The sequence below is a fragment of the Aedes albopictus genome, chromosome 1, assembly GCF_035046485.1.
Source record: "Aedes albopictus strain Foshan chromosome 1, AalbF5, whole genome shotgun sequence".
Lineage (NCBI taxonomy): Eukaryota > Metazoa > Arthropoda > Insecta > Diptera > Culicidae > Aedes > Aedes albopictus.
In genome coordinates, this window is record NC_085136.1 from 8,530,191 (window position 1) to 8,550,954 (window position 20,764).

Sequence of the window (20,764 nt, forward strand, 5' to 3'; positions counted from 1 at the left end):
ACCTTCGGCAATCACCAGCAGCGAAGATAATCTTAAGCAGGCATTTTTAATATTGTAATCAGTAGGATTTGGACTACCATTAGTGTTGTGTCGTAATTTACCTTTAGTCAATTTGTATGGTCCTGTAAATATAGTATGAGTAATTAAATGTTGGTTTTAAGTCAAAGTAAGTGTTTTATTGTGACCCATCGGACGGAACTGGCCAGGACGGGCCAGTAGGCACAACCGCGATGTCGGGCAAGGCCCCCCACCCAAAAATACAGTCCACTCAAATCGGTTCGGAAAGCCTCCCGACATTATGGTCCTTCGAGCCGGATTGGGCTAGGAGAAGGATAGATCTAGGAAGGATACTGGACCCTGGAAGATCAACGGTGATTGAGACTCCTAGGAAATAAAGGAAATCACGAACCGATGTGAAATTCGCGCAAAGGCTACACACTCTACGCCATTAGTGACAATTGGACCTGTTGTCACAACCCAACACTTAATCAGGCTGTGCAAGGTGATCGGCAGCGCCAGGAGAGCTGTACTCAGCCCAACTGAACATGATGGCGGATTCAATCGGATCCCGTCTTTGAGGATTTGGACTACTGAACCAGGCCCCAGAACTGGTTCTCCAGGTAAATAAGTGTTCAGTATATGTCCAGCCGAAATTCAGTAAATCAAATTGCTAACTCACCTTTCGTGTTCAATTCATCGTTCATCTGGGCTACAAATGGATGGAGTGCATCACTCCAAGCACCGCACATCAAGCAGCAATCATCATGGAATTACGTCACCATCTACACATGCTGTTTCGGGAAGATGATTGTTGACATCATGGGACCAAAATGACGATCATCAGCGAACCATCCAAGAATTTCACTACCACCAATTTGAACACATCACTACTAGCTCAACGGCACGCTAATGGAGTGCCACTTCAGCATGGACGCTTCAACGTTTTCATCCACATCATTTGGGATAATATCACTCGGATCGTCACCCAATCAATCACTCGATCATGGAGATTATCACTACAATCATGGCAACGGTACACATCATAACTGGTGGTCTTCCAATACATCCAACGATGAGACAGGTACTCACTCGACCACAAGATCATCGACACTACCATGAGGGCTCATAGGACTGACCAGAGCTCACTAACACATCACACGGGAATCAATCAGTTTTCTGGCTAGCTGAAATGAATTGCATGGAATCTAACTATGTATGCCTTTGGAAACATGTTAATGCTCACGTAGATGCAACGGGTATCCACGGTGAGCACTATCCCAAGTCGGACACTAGGGGTGTCCATCGGATCCAAATCACAATCAAGGTCAAGTGTAGTCAATGGTGACTGCACACTACCCGGCGGTGCAACGGTGCACTATGGTTTGGAACGCAGTACGGTCTGCGGCTGTTATAAGGTAGCAGCACTCCAATGCCACCACAACTGGCTTCCCACGGTTTGGTTTGCAGCACGGGCTGCGACTGCTACAGGGTAGCGGAACTCCCAATCCGCAATTTAATCCAGTGACTAAACGAGGAAGTCACGAAATCCCGAGTATCTGATGCGGCTCATCAATACTCATCCTTGATTGGTATCGGATATTGTCACGGACGGCAGTATTCACTCGGTTAATGGGTTCCAAAGGCACTAGAAGACGATTCCGGATCAAATTGCAGAATAAAAACCATCACATTTTGGATTCAAAGATTATTCAAGGCGACAATTCACTAGATCGGACACCACCACACTTTCCCAAGAAGATAAACTCATCCACACCGGCGGCGTAATGGATGGAAAGCGGACACCGAACTATTATCTCGCTCGTTTTTGACGGATTCAACGGCGGACAATTCGCACGGAAGCGCTCAAACAAGGGTTCACAGGTAAATACACTTGGTATATGCCCGCCGAAGCATGGGCCTACAGATTTACACTATCCTCATCAAAATTATTATTCCAACCGGACTCTCACGACTTCGCACAACCTCGACACGGCGCACTCGAATTGGACTGGAATCGAGTCGCATGGATAGATCTCGCCGCAACTAGAACGAGACCAATACGTACGTAGGAAAGATGATATCGGCAACCAAAGGGCAACGTTAGACGAACATCATCCACACTAGACTACCTGAGATGGTCACCTACAAAATCGACAATCGCTAAACGAACGCACACATTGGCGATTTACAACAACGAGTGAACCTGCGACTACTACAATTGGACCAACTGATCGCTATCTCATTACCCACCACAACCAACATTGCACAGTAGTTCGAAAGATAGTCTACCACGGACCTCCATGTCTGGGTTGGATGAAGTACACACTTTTAGCTGTTTGGATGTGATCATCAAGTACCACATGTGTGCAGGTCGAGATCATCATCTTCATCCGAAGAAACACATGCAGGGACACATCGTATACACAAGGCATACCGATACATCATTCAACAAAATACCATGCTAGAAGGGTTGACGCATAGTCTTCGATGGTGGGTGAGATTGCTCACTGAAGTAGGGACAGTTATAGCAAAACGGCCACTGGATGGAGCAGCATGGTATTCTATGTGAAGTTTGGAAGACGATTCAGAAATTTTGGTAATTTCTGGGTGGGTGAGGATGTTGGAGAGTAGCGTACCTCACTCATTATTTTGGAAGGCACTGTAAACCCCCTAAAGTAACGAGGAACAATTGATGACATCGGGAACCTTCGGCAATCACCAGCAGCGAAGATAATCTTAAGCAGGCATTTTTAATATTGTAATCAGTAGGATTTGGACTACCATTAGTGTTGTGTCGTAATTTACCTTTAGTCAATTTGTATGGTCCTGTAAATATAGTATGAGTAATTAAATGTTGGTTTTAAGTCAAAGTAAGTGTTTTATTGTGACCCATCGGACGGAACTGGCCAGGACGGGCCAGTAGGCACAACCGCGATGTCGGGCAAGGCCCCCCACCCAAAAATACAGTCCACTCAAATCGGTTCGGAAAGCCTCCCGACATTATGATTTTGGTCCTTCGAGCCGGATAGGACTAGAAGAAGGAATGCGGTCATTATGTCGGAGCCTTGGCCTGTAGAATTCTTCGGTTGTGGACGATGTTCAAGGCCCAACATGTAATTTACCGATTCCTAAACGGACTGGGTTGATCGCAGCCTTCACTACCCTCCATAGGGTTTTGGGGTGAATTACTTCGGTTATAGTTCCTTAATTCCACACACAATTCACGTCACGATTCATTTATTTGGTTCACAATTCATACAATTAACAGTCAGTCCTTTATTTGCAAGTATTACATTAAACAGCTATTTACACATTTATTACACAATCCTATCTACATACAGTTAACACTTAACGCGTAAAACATTTAATTTAGTCCTACTGAACTCCGTCGTGGCGCCTTGCCTACTGGCGAGAGCTGCTATACTTTGCCTAAAATAGCCCTATTCCTTTTCTTATTCATATATAGAGAGAAATTCTCAGTGGGGATGGTGGGGTGATACGAACCTGATAGAATTGTGAGGATAAATCCTGGGAAATTTAAATGTCTCACTCCCCAACAACAGGTGTCCACTTTCTTTAATGAACAGTCCTTAAAATAATTGATTATAAATTATGTTATGGATGCCGAGACGCAATACATGTGAAAATTGAATTATCGCTTTTTAAATTGAATAATTAAAAAAAAACTTGTCGCTACTAGGAATCGAACTCCAGATCTCCGTATCCACTGGTCCTGATGATGTCTTCGCTGCCACACTGCAATATATGAATAGCACAGAAAATAGCAGGGATTGACGGTAAGCACCGTGCGGTGCGAAAAAAGCGTGTGCTTCACACAATCTCAAGTGCTTGTCTCCCGTTTTGCCGAGAGACAGAGACGTATGAGTGAGAGTTTTCGTAATTGTGCGAGAGACAATCGCAGCACTAGCTCTACGGCGCAGGGAGTAATGCACAGTGCTTGGGACTGTGATTGTCTCCAAACAGAAAAAAACACCTAATAAATTAATTGAAGAGTTTGTGTTTTCGGCAAAGTTGTTAAGCTTGTCAAGGGTTGACAAGTGATGGGTCGTTTGATTCGAAATTTTTCAAATCATGCGTAGTATCAAGCCAAGTGCAAAGCACGGAGACAAGCACCGAGAGAGTGCATACGACAAAGCGTGAGAGACAGGAGAGCTCCAGCGCGCGGCAAAGTAAGCGAGCAACACACAACCGATTGCGCGTACTCGTCTCCTTCTAATTTGTTGTGCTGTCTCGTAGCAGCGTGTGCAGCACGCAAAGAGTTTTGAATCGCACCCTATCCCTGGAAAATAGCCAGTTTTGTTTTACTCCAGACAATGCTTCATAAGTGTGCCACAAGAAACCTTACCCAACTTAATCATGCTGAAAAAGCTTGTGAAACGTCGAACGCAATAATGTTTACATTGTGGTGGCACCAACAGGTTCTTCGTCACAGCTTCTAGCTGAAAGAGTATTCTTTAAACAGCTACGAAGCGCTACTGTTTTGTGTGTTTGGCAACATTACGAAACGTACTGTATAAAAGCAGTTGCTTTATTGGCTGGGATTCTTATTCGGTTTGCACATCTTCTGGCAAATCTTCCGGAGTTGGATTAAAATGCAATAAAAGCAACACAAAAAATTTCACAGCACAAAGATGGACAGCTGTAAAGTATTTGTGTAGTAGTTATATAACCCGCTTAAAGTATGTTTTGACAAAAATGTTTACATCCGACAAACCGTGTTGATATGCCAATAGATTCTTTATTACAGCTTCTAGCTGTAATTATATCGCAAAACGGCCTTCAAAGCGCTGCTGGTTCGTAGATTTGTCAGTATTACCGATTATACTGTATAGTAGCACTTGTTTTGTTAGTGGGGACTCCTATTCGATTTGTTCAAGTTTTCACATCTTCCGGGAAATTTCTCGGAGTTGGAATAAAGTGCAGTAAAGGCAGCCCCAGTGGCAAGTAATTGTTTTATGGAAACCGAGTTTAATAGCTGTATGATGCTTGTTTTGCAGTCGTGTATTAGCTTATGGTTTATATTTGACTAGCAACCTTTTTATTAAGCGTTGACTGCTTCAATTTGACTGTTGCACAACAGAAAGCAAATGACTAAAGCTTATAGCGCTAAAACGTTAATTGAGTGGGGCATAGGATGAAGAAAAGTTATTATACCCTACTTGTGTATTTTCAATACAGTATGCAACTTTTTAATTACGTTAAACATTTCAATGGAATTTATGTATTACAGTGTATCAAACAATTGTCCGTACAGCAATTTTTTTGTCAATATTATTTTTCATTCAAATGTATATATCTTTTTATACGTCAATCAAAAACGCTGAAATTTTGACCAATCATGAATGATATATTAATGCTCCATTGGTGAAATTTTGAGCGAGATTAAATAAGTTTTCTGAAAGTTATAGAACTTTTAGTAAAACTTATAAGATTTTTGAACACATTTTTAAAACATTATATCTCAATAGGTACTGGATGAAACTTTTTCATTTTTTTTGTGTTACAGCTAAAACCTAAGGCTTTCATATGCAGCTACGTTTGGGGTTTTATATTGAGTACAAAAAATATGAAAAATGTGCTCATGTAGCTGACGATATTTAAAAATTTACCATATTTCGCTCATATATTCTGCCAAACGTTTTCCACCAATAAAAAATCTATAGGGCCTACTCTTTATATGTAGTTCAGTAGGTCCTGTATAAAAATATTATATGAAGAGAGTTTAAAAAAGTTGAAAACACTTGGCACTTTTATTGATCAAAATATGATAAATTTCCAAATAATACTCTGAACATATACACATTTTTCATATTTTTTGTAGTGAATATAAAACCTCAAACGAAGCTGGTATTAGCTGTAACACAAAAAAGATTGAAAAGGTTTCATCCAGTACATATTGAGATATAATGTTTTAAAAATGTGTTCAAAAATCTAATAAGTTTTACTAAAAGCTCTAGAACTTTCAGAAAACTTATTCGATCTCGCTCAAAATTTTACCAATGGAGCTTCAATATACAGGGTGTTAGGTTCTTGAGTGCAAACTTTTTAAAGGGTGATAGAGGACCATAAATGGTGAAAAAAATTGTTCTACGCATATGGTCAAATCTCAACCGTTACGTAGTTATTGAACTCCCCATGTTTTTGACTCTTATTGCCTTAACTGGCAATAATTTGAAAATGGTCAAACTAATCGAAGTTTTTTAACCCTTATTCGAAAGATTATTGAATTTTCTATCAAATGGCATCTTTGAACCGATCGGTTTAGTTAAATAACTAAGTTTTCTAGAGCAAATAGCCTTAAAGTTGTGTGTTTTAATTTGTTTTTGTCAATTATCTTTGAAAAATGCGTAATAATTTAAAATTCTTTCTTTGGCAAAGTTGTGGCCCCTGTTTCACTCTACAATTCGTTCTTTGACATCAAACTTCTATCTCTTATCGTTTTCTTGTAACTTCGATTTAAACGTCGCATTTCAAATCAGAAATTCGCCATCGATATGGTAAGCACTTTTTTTGCGCACTGTGCCGCACATTTAAATCAAAATTGTATGAAAACGATAAGAGTTAGAAGTTTGGCGTCAAAGAACAAATTGTAGAGTGGAACAAGGGCCACAACTTTGCCAAAGAAAGAATTTTAATTTACTACGCATGTTTTAAAGATAATGGACATAAACAAATAAAAACACACTATTTTTAGCTATTTTGCTCTAGAAAACTTAGTTATTCAGCTAAACCAATCGGTTCAAAGATGCCATTTGATAGAAAATTCAATAATCTTTCGAATAAGAGTAAAAAAACTGCGATAAGTTTGACCATTTTAAAGTTATAGCCAGTTAAGGCAATAAGAGTCAAAAACATGGAGAGTCCAATAACTACGTAACGGTTGAGATTTGACCATATGCGTAGAACAATTTTTTTCACCATTTATGGTCCTCTATCACCCTTTAAAAAGTTTGCACTCATGAACCTAACACCCTGTATATTTTATGATTGGTCAAAATTTCAGCGTTTTTGATTGACGAATAAAAAAGTTATAAACATCTGAATGAAAAATTATTTTGACCAAAAAATTGCTGTACGGACAATTGTTTGATACACTGTATATTGGTCCGCAAATGCATTGCGAGAAATAAAAGTATGTAGGTAAAATCCACGAGGCACCCCGGGTGAGAAGAACATCCTGTGAAAAAAATCAGCTCTATCTAGTCTAGAGCAAACACAGCCATTCATTGAAAGAATCCTGAAAAAATATAGAATCGACTACTTCTATCATTTTCTTGTCATTATCAATGCTTTACCGAACATCGGGAATAAGAATTGAAGCGGCCAAGCTTACTGTGTAGCGTTTTGCTGTGAATATTGATTGCACAATAAAGCTATAGTACGGGGACATCTCGTACCAATCGCTCAGCATAGTATGTAGTACAAATGTTTTGAAAATACATTGGGGGTGACTTTGCTAAGAATGTTAATGTCACTCCGTCGATGGTCTTGCTCCTACGATGGAGTATAGGAATATAACCCTTATGTCCAGGCTCGAAAGGCTACGCTTTAACGTCATTACTCGCTCTTGTAAAAAAACAGCTTAATCGATCAAAAACTGAGCTAGCACAAATGAGTTGAAGTTTGTATGGAGTTTTCTGTCCAAATATATCAGAAAATAGCTGTCCCCGGCAAACTTTGTCTTGCCTACTGCGTTTTTTAATGTTTCAAGTTCATACCATCCTCTAGGTTAAAAATGTATGAAAACCCGATTTTCAAAAACTTAATTTTTCCATATTTTTTGCCCACCCATATCGGACCTTCCGATCGTAAGTTATTAGCGGTCCCGGTTTGTCGTGTTAAACGTGGCTCAAAATGAAGAAAATTAGGGTAAACAGGTATAATGCGCCCCCACGGGGCAAAACGCCCCCCTCCAATTTCCAGGGAATTTGAAATATTGAATGGTTAAAATCATTGTGTAACGCCTCATATTTGTGAAACTAGTCTACTATGTCAATTTCGTGGTTCTTGTACCCTTTAAAACGAATTTACAACAAGAAATAGAAAACGCACACATTTGTTGTAATTATCGATGTGTTTAAATTAAGCGCTAGCACGCGCTAATGTAGCAAAACCAATGTAATTAGCGGTTGTCTACTAAATTATGAAGTAAAATAACTTACCACTGCAGTTAAAATAAGAAAATTGTAATTAAACTTTGTAATTAAAAAGTTTTTTCATAGTCACACTCAAACGGGCAATATGCCCCACCGTCAGCTGGATTATATGGCTCACAGCCAATGCACTGCATCAGCTGATCTCAGTTCCGATATTTGACGTTTGTCCGGCTCGGATTCACTCGGTAGGGGCATATAACCCCGTTGTTATGGTGCGTAATGCCCCGCTACAGAGGGGCATACTAGCTCGTTGTTGTGGATCATATTATACCGTAGCTGGGGCGTTTAGTCCCGACGCTTTTGTGAATTTATGATTTTGTTGATTTTAGAAAACACGTTATTACGGAATATATGCTGTTATTTTGAGCAAAAGGTTATTATCGGATAAAAGCTATAACTTTGCTCAATCAATAAATGCATTGATTGAGTAAAATACGGTGGCGAGTGCAGAGATATTTCCTTTTTTCCTTAGGGGGGGGCATATTATACCTGTTTACCCTACAGTTGATACTCTATAAAACAATTTTTTTTGAAGATCATACCACGCTGAAGGATGAAAGGAAATCACTTCTAGTGACAAATGATACTGCATACGAACAATCCAAGATAACCGTTGCTCTTACAGTAACATGATGCTGACCTTTTCGACGTTTGGGCTGGCTACATTATATAGAATCATCCTATCAGCAACCATGCGCCTCCTTATTCATTAGGCGCTGTTTTGAAGACCTCGATGGGGCCTCTTGGTATTTAATTACAAGTCAAAGTGCTATGTGCATGTAGTTTCATACGACATCTCTCAAAGGCGAAAGACACCTATAAAATCTACCTAATTTTAGATATATCTACTTATGACCACTAGGACTAGTGATATTCTATTAAATATAGATGATATTCATTCAATGGATATGATATCGATATTGATGCACCTAAATGGATCCTGAAAATTGGTACTGATTTCGTAACAACCTCAATAAAGATACTTACCCAAAGTGCCAGGAAGATACGGACAGCTAGTGACATGGTTGAAGTTCTGACTCTGCATCTCCTCCTGATCCGTCTCGCGATGGTAGAAGTAGTTGAAGTTGCTGACGATGACCGGTACCGGCAGGGCAATCGTGAGCACACCGGCAATCGCGCACAACGACCCGACGATCTTGCCCCACACGCCGACCGGCCTGTTTGTTGCGTTGTTGAAGTGCGTTCGTTGTCAATGAAGAGGAAAACGAAACGAAACGAAACGTGTTAGAAAAGTGGGTTCTTGAGGCCGTCGACGAAGAGAAAAGAGCGCTTTTTTTTTTCAAATGCATGATGGCTCGAGCCATTCAGGAGTAGTAAAACATATGCTTAAATGGCGCTGTTGAAATGTGTGTACTTATGGCGCGGAATGGGAGGATTGGCTGCTGCGGGGGTGGTTCTAAGAGATTGAATGTCTGACGATGCGATGATGGGGATGATTCACTGGGGTGTGTCACACAAACACACGGAACGGACGCATCTACTACGAGTACGAGGATGAACTAAGGAGGCGGGTGGTGGAGGTGCGCGCAGGTGACATTATACATGCAATTTGTAGCGATTTTGCATACATATTGTGGAGGAATAAGAGAGCACAAGCATACTTAAGAGGCTAAGGGGCGACAATGGGAAGTGAGCATACGACCAGCGAGTATATCTACATTCGGTTCTATGATGCATGGCTGGTAGGGTGTTCCAAATCAGGAAAATTGTCAAAAAGTTAAGTGGTTCACCCCTAGAATGACGAATCAGGACCTTAGAAACAATAGTTCAAATAAAAAATCTCAATTAAAAATGTCGCACTTTTTGTATTTATAGAATTTCTGTTTCTGAGGCTCTAGTATGACTTTCTTGGGGTAAGACTGTTATAATTTCAATGCTTTCTTATTTTGGGACACCCTAATACCAGGGGGGCATGAAGGGGGGTGGTGGTGGTTACAGTTGTGGACGAAAACATCGATTTTCACTCGAAAATGCTGACACGTTGCACAAGGAAAACACACAGAGTTGAGCATAGCAGGCTGGAAATGAGCGAACTGAACAGAGCAAGCAGATGAATGCATTCAAAAATCATGGCTAACTAACTACAATTTGAAGTAATGAAAATGGAACAAAAGACAAAAAAAAACTAAATTCCAATCAAACAAAGTAGATCCAATGGTTCAATCTTGTTGTAAAAGATGAAAATGAGCTATTTTTCTCCACAAGACTTTTGTCAAAAAACTGGAAAGAAACTTGCTTTCCTACATGAGTTAATCAAAATAGCGGTATGAGATACGGTGGTAGGAGGTAAATTCAGCTGGGTGCAGTTCGAATTTTAAAGTGTGGGTGGCCAATTTCGGGGATTAAATTTTGGCGTAATGTAAGCCGATTAGATTGCTGATTTTGGAGCAAATGTTTGCATGCTGCGAGTGGAACTGCCTCAGTTGAGTGTTTTGGGCGCACACAATCGAAGCAGTCCGATCGGTTTTCTGGGTTAGACATGATCTATTCTACGTTTCTGATTCTGTTTCAATTAGGTGAGCCTACTTTGATTGCACATGGAATGGTGATGACAAACGGCGAGTTCCAATGTCCATGGTTACAGCGAGAACAGGCCCATTCGGACAATGAATGGGTTGCTGCGCGACCGATTCTAGTACTACTAACAGATGACGAGAGAGTTCTACCAGGACACTGTGTGTTATTTCGTTTGTATATGAGCAAAACGGACAATGACGAGAATTGTGTATGTTTTTTTTTTTGGATTGAATGATTGAGGGGGTGGTCTGAGTGGGTGGCATGTGTCACGTGAATCCATGTTATGCGATCGACACATCATTTTCTCCGCTACTTAGAGTGCTAGCTTGCATACTCGCAAGAGTGAGATAAACGACGGTGGCAACCAGGGCAAGGACGTGAAAAGTATAAAGCAAATATAATTGAATCGTTTTCGCGCGAGTTGGATGGAATATGAGCAAATATTTGATATTTGTGTAGAATGTTTACATGACAGGAACAAGAGAATGCCAAAGATGTACGGAAGTATAAAGAGAAAGAGATTAAAATGTGGGTTGTAATGCAGATGTGTCGCTGAAAAATTAGTTGAAGGGATCACGATTTCAAAGTACGAAAAAATCAGAACAGAGTACAAAACGATATGTGTGTTTTATGTACGGTATATGAATGGAATGTAATGGTAGTAGGCGATGACAGAAACAAACTGACAGCAAAAATGAGACATATTGAGCGAAACGTACGTCATGTCACCATATCCCACAGTAGTCATGGTAACCACAGCCCACCAAAATGCATCTGGTATGGACTTGAAGAATGAATTTTCGCTTCCTGCTTCCGCAAAATAAACAGCCGATGAGAAGAGCACAACGCCTAGAAAGCATCGGAGAGAAAGAGAGAAAGAAAGGGAAGCGACCATTACTCAAACGATCGATTTATTGACCACTGGGAATTCCGCGTTTCGCTTACAATCGAACGACCGATCTTCGTTTTCGAGTAGTGTTCTTTATTTTGTATTAATCACCGATTCTCGCAATCACACTCACACACTTTTATCACTTTTAATACATTCTATTACCGGTCGGATAGGTTATTCTCAGTCTGATTCCTGCCTTTTACCCCAATATGCAAATAACTTCAGCATGCGTGAAAAGTAATATTCGTTGATTGTGGAGAGGCATCTTGTCGTAGAAACGCTTTTCTATCACAAAATATTGGCAATCTGGTAAGTGAGTGTTCAAAAAACTAACCCTTCAAAAATAACATAACTAACTGTACCGTGTTGGAACTTACTCAGGAAGCACTAAGAAAAAAAAAACAAATCAAAAACTAGAAAGAATGAAATAAATCAATCCAAATGAAAAGTATGGTTTTTGGAAAAGAAAAAAAATACACATTTACTTGACGATATCGAACAACATCAAGGTCAAGTCAGAGTAACAAAGTAACAGAAACACCGAGTAGAATTCAAGAAGGCATCAGTTGCATTTATGCAGCAGTTTTTCTTTTTACATCAGTTCGTAGTGAACTAGAGTCAGTGTCAACAGAGATCACAAAAGCCTTTTGGAACGTTTACTGTTTGTAAGTGACGACGGTTCAATGTTTGCTACATCTCATGTCTATGTTATGTGTAGTCTAATGTACGAAAGTTCATTTAATCATCGGTGGACTTTTCTTTGGGCTAAAAATGATAATGAACCAATGAACCTCTGCATAAGTTCACTAATTTGACGTTTTAGCGGTTTTATGTTTACAGAAAACGAACTCGTATCCATGTGGCCACCTACATAACACGGCACCGCTCAAAAGTCAAACGGTTGAACACGTGCATTGTTCCTCTCATCTGCACTTGTGTTCACTCGTTTGTCGTTTGAGTGGATCCGTGTTATCTATAGACGAGTGCACCGATGAATCAGAAGTGTACGATTTCCAATCAGAATTGAACAATTCTGATTGGGAATGGCCCCGTCAAAATTCTCGGACCGCGATGAATTCTGTTCATCGGTGCCCTCGTCTATAAAGCAATCTGACGTTTGATCACTGCATGAGCACGGTACCGCTCAAACGTCAAATTAATGTACTTGTATATCCATCAATGTAACCTGCGCACAAGTTTGTTCGTTTGTTCTTTGAATGAAAATGAACTGGTTTACATGATTAATTAATTAATTATCGATGTTTGCAGCTTAACCAGTCAAGTGGAAGTTTTACTTAACTCGGAAAGCTAGACTTTACAAATTCTGGCGTGAATGAGAAATTGCTGAATTAGAATGGAATATGCGAAAGATATACTTTCGGTGAGACTTGAACTCACGACTCCTACTCACTAGACAGCCGCGTTCCCACTACACCACGAGAAGACTCGAAGATCTAGTGATTAACTTGAATTCAAGTTCATTTCGAAAATTTGAGGTTCTTTCGGATGAAGTAGATGTCCATCTACACTACGCATCTATTGTATATGTGAAGCTTAGGCGAGAGCGCATTGCTTTTAATGCATTGAAAGTTCAGAGAGGTGTGTTCACTCGTTTGACTTCTGACTGGAGCCGTGCTATCCAGGTGGCCATGGAAACGAGTTCATTTTATGAAAACACGCCGCCGCTCAAACGTCAAATTAATAAATTCTTGCATTGGTTCATGGACCGCGATGCACGAGTTCACTACTATGACGTTTAAGCAGTGTCGTGTTCACATACAATGAACTCGTTTTCATGACCAGGTAAACTAGTGAACATTTGCATAGGTCCATTCGCTTGATGTTTGTGTGAAATGATGTTGTTTTCCGGGCGATGTGAACTTTATTCTATTCTGTGAACCAATGCATGTGTTCACCCGTTTGACTTTTGAGCGGTACCGTGTTATCAGGCAGGCCATGGAAACGAGTTCATTTTTTGCATGGACTTATCCACCGATGAACCGAATTCATCGCGGTCCGAGAATTTTGACACTAAAGCGATCCTGATTGGGAATGGCCCCGCTCATGTGTCAAAATTCTCGAACCGCGATGAATTCGGTTTATCGGTGGATAAGTCTATGAACAGCGCCAATTTAACGTCAAACTAGTGAATTTGTATAGAGGTTCACAAACAATGATTTCGAATGATATCGATCGACCGGGTACCTCGGGTTTCGGTGGGGCCGACTTTTAGGATCCTATCGATATTAAAACCAATTGGGTAGCATTTCTGGCACCAGTTAGAGATTTTGACTACATTTGGGTACCTTTTCACAGCATCTGGATCCGGTGGGATCTAAAGTGGGCATTCGTTGGTTGACCGTGCGGTAAAATTGCAAATGCTATGGTGCTTGACCTAGTCATAGGTACTCTGATACCGATTTTTTTTAGGGTTGTTTCAGAGTTTCCTTTAGAATTATTCTTCTGAAGTTGATTCTTACATTCTGCGAGTGATCTATAGATTTCTCTTGAATTTTCAGAAATTTCACCAAGAGTTCATAATGTTTTTTTTTCTAAAGATCCTTGAAACATAACTCTGGATGTTTCAACTGGAATTCCTCCAGAGATTTCTACTGGAGTTCCGTCAGGGACTCATACTGGAGTGGCATCAGCAATCTTTGGTTCATATACTTCAAGAATCAACCGTCGAGCTGCTCCTGAGTTTCATTCTGGTACTGCTCAAAGAACACACCCTAGGGTTATCTCTTGGAGTTGTTTCAGTGCTACTCTCTGGTATCTGGGATCTTTCATGCAGTTTATGCAGGAACTTTTCATGGAGCAGCTTTTGGGATTTCTGCAGGATTTGCTGCAGGATTTGCTGCAGTGGTCTCTTATGGAGTTGCCGCAGGCGTTCCTCCAGGAGTTTTTCCATTGATTTCTCCTGAAGTTGCTCTAGACATGGTTTCTTGAGTTATTTCAGCGATTTCTCTGTGAGTTTCTCCTTTCTCTGGGCTTTGGCAATTGCTTACTTCAGGAATTGATCCTGCAGTTGCTCTAGGCATCCTTTCTGGAGTAGATCCAAGTGTGTTTCCTCAAGTTGTTTCAGCGATTTCTCTTGGAATTGCTCCTGGGATTTTTATAAAGTTGCTACAGGGATATCTCCTGGAGTTGCTTCAGGCTATTCTACTTGATTCAGGCGTTTCCTTGTAGTTTCTTCAAAGGTTTCTTCTAAAGTAGCTTTAGGCGTTTGCCCTGAAGTTCCTCCAACGATTTCTCTGAAAGATTTAGCAATTTTTGGTAGAGATATTTCAGGAATTAAAACTGTAATTGCTTAATCCTAGAGAGGATCTTGGAATACCTCGTGGAGTTGTTTCAGCGTTTCTTCCTGGAGTTGATCCAGGGATTTTTCTTGAAGATGTTACAGGGATTTCTCCTGGAGTTTCTCTACAGATTTCTTCTGAAGTTGCAGCAGGAATTTCTCCTGGAGTTCCTCTACAGTTGTTCTAGGCGTTTTCTCTAGAGTTCATCCAGCGATATCTCTGGAAGTTCTCTGTGTGTTCCAAAAGCGATTCCTAATGGACATACTTCAGGAAATAAACCAGCAGCTGCTGGAAATATTCCTCCTGGAGTTGCTCATTGGAATTTCTGGAACTTGCTCGAGAGATACTTCAGCAATTAAAACTTTAGTCCAAGTATACCTCATGGAGTTGTGTCAGGGATTCGTCCTGGAGTTGGATTGAAATTGCTTCAGTAATTTCTCCTGGAGTTGCTGAAGGCTTTTCTCTTGGAGTTGTTTTAAGGATTAAGTGTAGAGCTGCTTCAGTGATTCCTTATGGAGATACTGCAGGAATTAACCCTGGAGTTGCTTAACGGAGCCCTCTTGGTTTTGCTACAGGGATACCTCCTGGAGTTTCACGAATTACTGCAAGAGTTGATAACATGATTTCTCCAAATACAACGGAAACATCATGATTTTTCGTATAAAACCAGATAAGTATTATATTTTGGTCCTGTTGCAGGACCGCATTCGTGTACCTTGGTGGATTAGGTTACGGACCCAGTAGCCCCGCAATACTGAACACTTTCTAGGACCCCGCGGTGACTCATAATTCATATATCCTGACGCTAGATCTAGTTCTATCGTAAGAAGGCACTCTGATAACAGCCGAATTTTTTTGAATTTCCCTAGGGATGCCTGTAAAAGTTTTGCAGGGATTGTTCCTGGAGTTTTCCAACGGATTACATCAGAAGTTCTTCTTTGAGTAACTTTAGAGATTCCGCCTGAAGTTCCTCCAAGTATTCCCCGGAGAGTTATTCTAAGTATTGGAGTTCCTGGAATATCTTCAGAAGTTCCTAAAGGGAATTCTAGGGGGAGTTTCTTCTAAACTTCTAGCACAATTCGCCCAGAAATGATCAAGGCAGCGGCCAGGAGGAAATATCTTTATTTTTCTGGAATAACCACTGGACCTACAAGTGGTTATCCCAGAAAAATTAAGATATTTCCTCCTGGTCGCTGCCTTGATCATTTCTGGAGGAATTGTGCTAGAAGTTCAGAAGAAACTCCCCCTAGAGTTGTTCTAGAGACTCTTCCTGGAGTAGTTCTAGAAGTTTCCCCTGAAGATCGTACGGGTATTTCTTTCTGAATTGTTGCAAAGATTTCTTCTGGAGTTCTTCAATTCTTGAGAAGTTTCTCTAGGGATTCAAGGATTCCTCATGGTTCCCTGCTGCATTATCTCAGATATTCTAGTAGTTGTTACAGGTATTTCTTCTGAAGTTTCACCAAGGATTCCTCCTGAAAATCCTTCTGGCACAATTTATTATGTTTCTCTTCGCAGAGTTTATACCGTCATTATTTTTTATATTTCTTTAGAAATTCGCCAGGAATTTGTTTCTAAAAGAGAGACGAATCAGCCAAGGGCTGAAAGTCTCTTTGATAAAGACAAACCAATCAATCAATTGTTTCTAAAAGAGTTCACTTTGAGCTCTACTGAAATCTATGTCAGAGTCGAATACGACAGAAAATTCATGATTTTTCGTTTATTGCCAAATGAGCAATATGTATTGGACCAGTTTGAGGATTTCACAGGACATTCGTGTACCTTGGCGCAGGTTCTGACCCTAGCATGCTCCATATTGAACACTTTTAGGACAACGTGGCTGTTTAATATTCTTATGCCCTCGAGGCTAGTTTATCAGGAAATCTGATAAGACCCTTTGACCCGGGCAAACATGTTTCCAAGAGTTGCTCAATGAATTACTCCAAAAGTGCCCTCTAAAATTCTTTCAAGGATTCCATCACAAATGCATCCTCAGGTTGCTCGAGAGATTCCTTTCGAAGTTACTCTTCTGTAGTTCTGCAGAGACCTTCTCTTGGAGGTCCTCTTGAGATTAATCTAAGAATATCGCCAAAAGTTCCTAAAGGGAATTCTTCTGGAGCTCCTTTAGGGATCATTCCATAATATTTGCCTGAAATTCCTTAGGAGATTTCCTCCAGGAAGTTGCCCTTAGTGGAATTGCTTTATATAAGCAACAACATGCTCGAATTTTGACTGAAGTGCTTTGTTGAGTAGTTTCAGAGATTCATCCTGGAGCTGCCGTAGCAATTTTTCCTGAAGATTGTCCGGGTATTTACTCCGAAGATCTTCCAGGGATTTCTTCTGGAGTTACTACAACGATTTTTCCTGGTGTTCTTCTGAGGGTACTCCAGGGATTCTTCTTAGTTCCCTACAGCAATATCTCAGGAGTTCTTACAGTTCATCAAGGGATTTATCCTGAAGTTTCTCCAGAGGGTCCTCCCAGAGATCCTCCAGGGATACCCCATGGAATGTGTGCATTTCTGAATAATAATCCGTAAAGGAATCACCCAGTCGATAAAGCCACTGAGGTCACTGCACGTCTTTTCATGCTGACTGCTGGATGTTGAAAGGCCGAAGCATGGAGATGACACTGACAACAGGGGCTCACTTCAATAGGCCTTTTCAGTTGAAGGGTTCGTGTATGCCATTGTTTACAACTACCGAACAAAGGCGCAAACACTGAACTGTCATTTTCATAGGAGAAGTGTCAAAGGCCCCAGAAATCAGCTGATTTTAAACGTCTCCTGATTAAGCCTATGGCACTACTTTGTGTAGACACACCACTAGAGAAGTTAGCCCTTGTTCAGCTCCCAGCACACCAGGCTACATGCTTAATATAAGCTGCTCATTTGCACCCACACAGTATCCTGTTGTTGCAAATGATTCTTTTGGAGGTCGTCCAGGTATTTCTCTTGGAGTTTTTCAGAAATGCGGATCGACCCTCAGTAGATTATCTGTTATTGACTGAAGATATCCATGGAGCTGATCCAGGAATTTCGTCTGGAATTGCTTCATGAATCTCTCCTGAGGTTCATCAAGATATACATCCTGGAATTGATCCAGCGATTACTCTTGGAGTTTCTGTTGAGATTGTTCCAGAGGTTCTTAAGGAGATTCTTGCTCAACACATTCCAGAGATTTTTTTTTTCCTAAAATTCCTCCAGAAAGTTCCCCTGGCATTCTTTTTTTTGTCTTTATTTTTGAGATTTTCAGCCCTAGGCTGGTTCATCTCATACTCCCCCTGGAATTCTCTTAAGGATTCCTTTTTGAGAAATCTATACTGAAGTAGCTTCAACTTCAAGTATTCCTACTAGATTAGCTCTGAGGGTATCTCCTGGAGACCCTCCGAGGATTTCTCCCGGAAATCCACCAAGTTTTACCTGGAGTTGCTGAAAAAATTTCTTCTAGAGTTATTTTTCCTTTGAGGATTCTTCTTAAACTACTGCGATTTTTGGGAGATTCTCTTGCAGTGGCTGTGGGATTCCACCTGAAGTTTCTCCAGGGATTAATCCTAAAGCGTCTCAGAGATTCCTCGTGGAGATCCAGGGATACCGCATGAAATGTATCCTGTTATTCTTCGTTGAGTTCCTCTAGACATTCCTGTAGGAGTTTATCCAGGCATAAATTTTGATATTTCTCAAGAAATTCACAATTCATGGCGATTCTAAGAGCTCTACCGAAACCTACGTCGATTACCTGCTAGTTCTACCCGTATTCGAAAAAGGTACTCTGATTACGGAAGAATTTTCTCCAGGAGTTGCTTGAAGGATTCCTTCTCCTCTAGTTGCTTCAGAGAGTCCTCCAAAAGTTCCTTTGTGCATTCGTCATATTTAGTCCTCTCAAGAATTACCCAGTAATATTACCAGTAGTTCCAAAAGGGAATTCTTCAGATACTCCTTCAAGGATCATTTCCTTGTAACTCAAATATAATTTATTAGCAGATTTCCTCCTGGAAGATGCCCTGGATATTCTTGGTAGAGTTTCTCTAGAAATTCAAGTGCTCCAGATGCACTTCCTAGAGTAGTTTAAGAGTCGTCCTGGAGTTGCTCTAGTGTCTAGCGATTTTCACGGAAATCTTCCGGGGATGTATTCTGCAGTTGCTCCGAAGATTTTCTCTGAAGTTTTCCAAGTGATGTCTTCTGGAGTGCCTCCGAGGATTTCTCCTGGTACTTTCTGGCACTATCTCAGGGATTCTTACAGCTGTTCCAGAGAATTTGATGTTTTTTGGGAGATTCCCCTGAAGATCTTCCAGGGATACCTTATGAGAATTATCCTTTTATGCATCGTGATTTTCGGACGACTCTTTTGAAGTTTCTCCAGGAGAAACCTTCAGGCATTTCTCTTGGAGTTTTTCAGGGATCTCAAACGTCCTGCGTAGATACTCTGATAACGGCAGAAATTTTGCTGGATTTGTTCCAGAGCTCCTTTGGAGATTCCTCCAAGACTTCTTCTGCAGTTCCTGGGGGATTGCAGCTACTCCAGGGGTTCCTTCTGAATCTTCTCTAGGGGTCCCTCCCAAAGATACTCAAGAAATTCCTCAGTAATTGTTCTAGTTTTGATGAGATGAGCTAGTTTTGATTGAATTTCTAGAGTTAATCACACAATACGCCATTTTGAACTTCCAGGTGACATTTTTTTTGTCTCAGACAATCTTGCAGTTGATCCAGTGATATATTCTTAGGTTTCTCCAAAGATTTCTCCTGGCGATCATCCAGAAATACCCTGTATATAATTTGATTTATCGTGGAATCTTTTGATGTTTCTCCAGGCATTCCATCAGATATTTCTGTTGGAGTTTTTCAGTCCCAAATATACTCTGATAACGGCTGAAGGTTTTCATGGAGTTGCTCCAGAAATTCTTCCTGTAAATGGTCCAGACATTCCTCCTAAAGTTCCTCAAGGTATTCATCCTGGAATTGATCCATGGATTCCCCCTGGAGTTCTGTCAAGAATTCGTCTTGGCGTTGCTCCAAGAATTCTTCCTAAAGTAGCTCCAAGTATACCTCATAGAGTTAATCTAAGGATATCTTCTGGAGATACTCTGAAAATTTCTCCCAGAGTTGCTCCAAAGATTTATGCTGAAGTTCTTCCCAAGATTTACCGGGAGGATTTCAGTTCCGTTAATGATAATTTCTGAAGTTTCTCAGGGAATTCTTCAGAAATTTTTGTAGACAGTTTCTTGAGTTGCTTCTCATTTTTTCTTCAATACATCTTCAATGAACTCTTTCTCATTGCTCCTAATTACCCTTCCATTTTTTCACAGGCTACTGATATAGTTAATATTCTTGAACAACCATTGCGAACTTCAGCTTACCTCGTATTTGCATTTATGCGTTAAAAATTTCTCCGGTGACGGATAGAGTGAAGTCAGCTCTCTGATGATAACATAAGTTTACATGGCTAGATATTTACCTAGGAGAGGCGTGATAAGCTGAATGCAGATAATCAACAGAATTTCAACAATAGAATAGAAATTCGTTAATGATTTTTACCGAACCTTTTTAAAATGTCAACGATGATGAGTACATAGTTGAATGCTGTTGTACGCTTGGCAATTTATTTATCGAGATTGATTGCTAAATTTACGAAGAAAAACTCACTGAAAATGTGTAGCTTGAACATGAACTGCGAGCTTAGTTTGCTGTGAACGTATTACTAGAGCCAAGGTATCTATAAGAGAGGTAGTCAAAATGTCAGATCAGACAATCCGCCGTTTTAAAATTTGAAATGTTTGTTTTGATATACAAAACAATGCAAAAGCGTAATTTTCTTCTTGATTACATCCAATGAAACGGACGTAAAATTGATGACTTCTTCAGTGA

General features: G+C 40.4%; 1 protein-coding gene across 6 annotated transcripts in view; it reads right to left on the minus strand.

Annotated features, from left to right (window-relative positions):
• LOC109424932 (potassium voltage-gated channel protein Shaker) overlaps positions 1-20,764 on the minus strand; it is a 623,864-nt gene that overhangs the window by 20,962 nt on the left and 582,138 nt on the right. For 3 of the 6 annotated variants that reach the window (XM_062843290.1, XM_062843301.1, XM_062843284.1), the window contains exons 9-10: positions 11,435-11,564; positions 9,165-9,355 (exon numbers count right to left, since the gene is read on the minus strand). In XM_062843290.1, coding sequence (XP_062699274.1) covers positions 9,165-9,355; positions 11,435-11,564 — 321 coding nt within the window. The remainder of the gene's footprint in view (positions 1-9,164; positions 9,356-11,434; positions 11,565-20,764) is intronic. The other 3 variants (XM_062843294.1, XM_062843285.1, XM_062843307.1) reach the window with 1 other exon arrangement.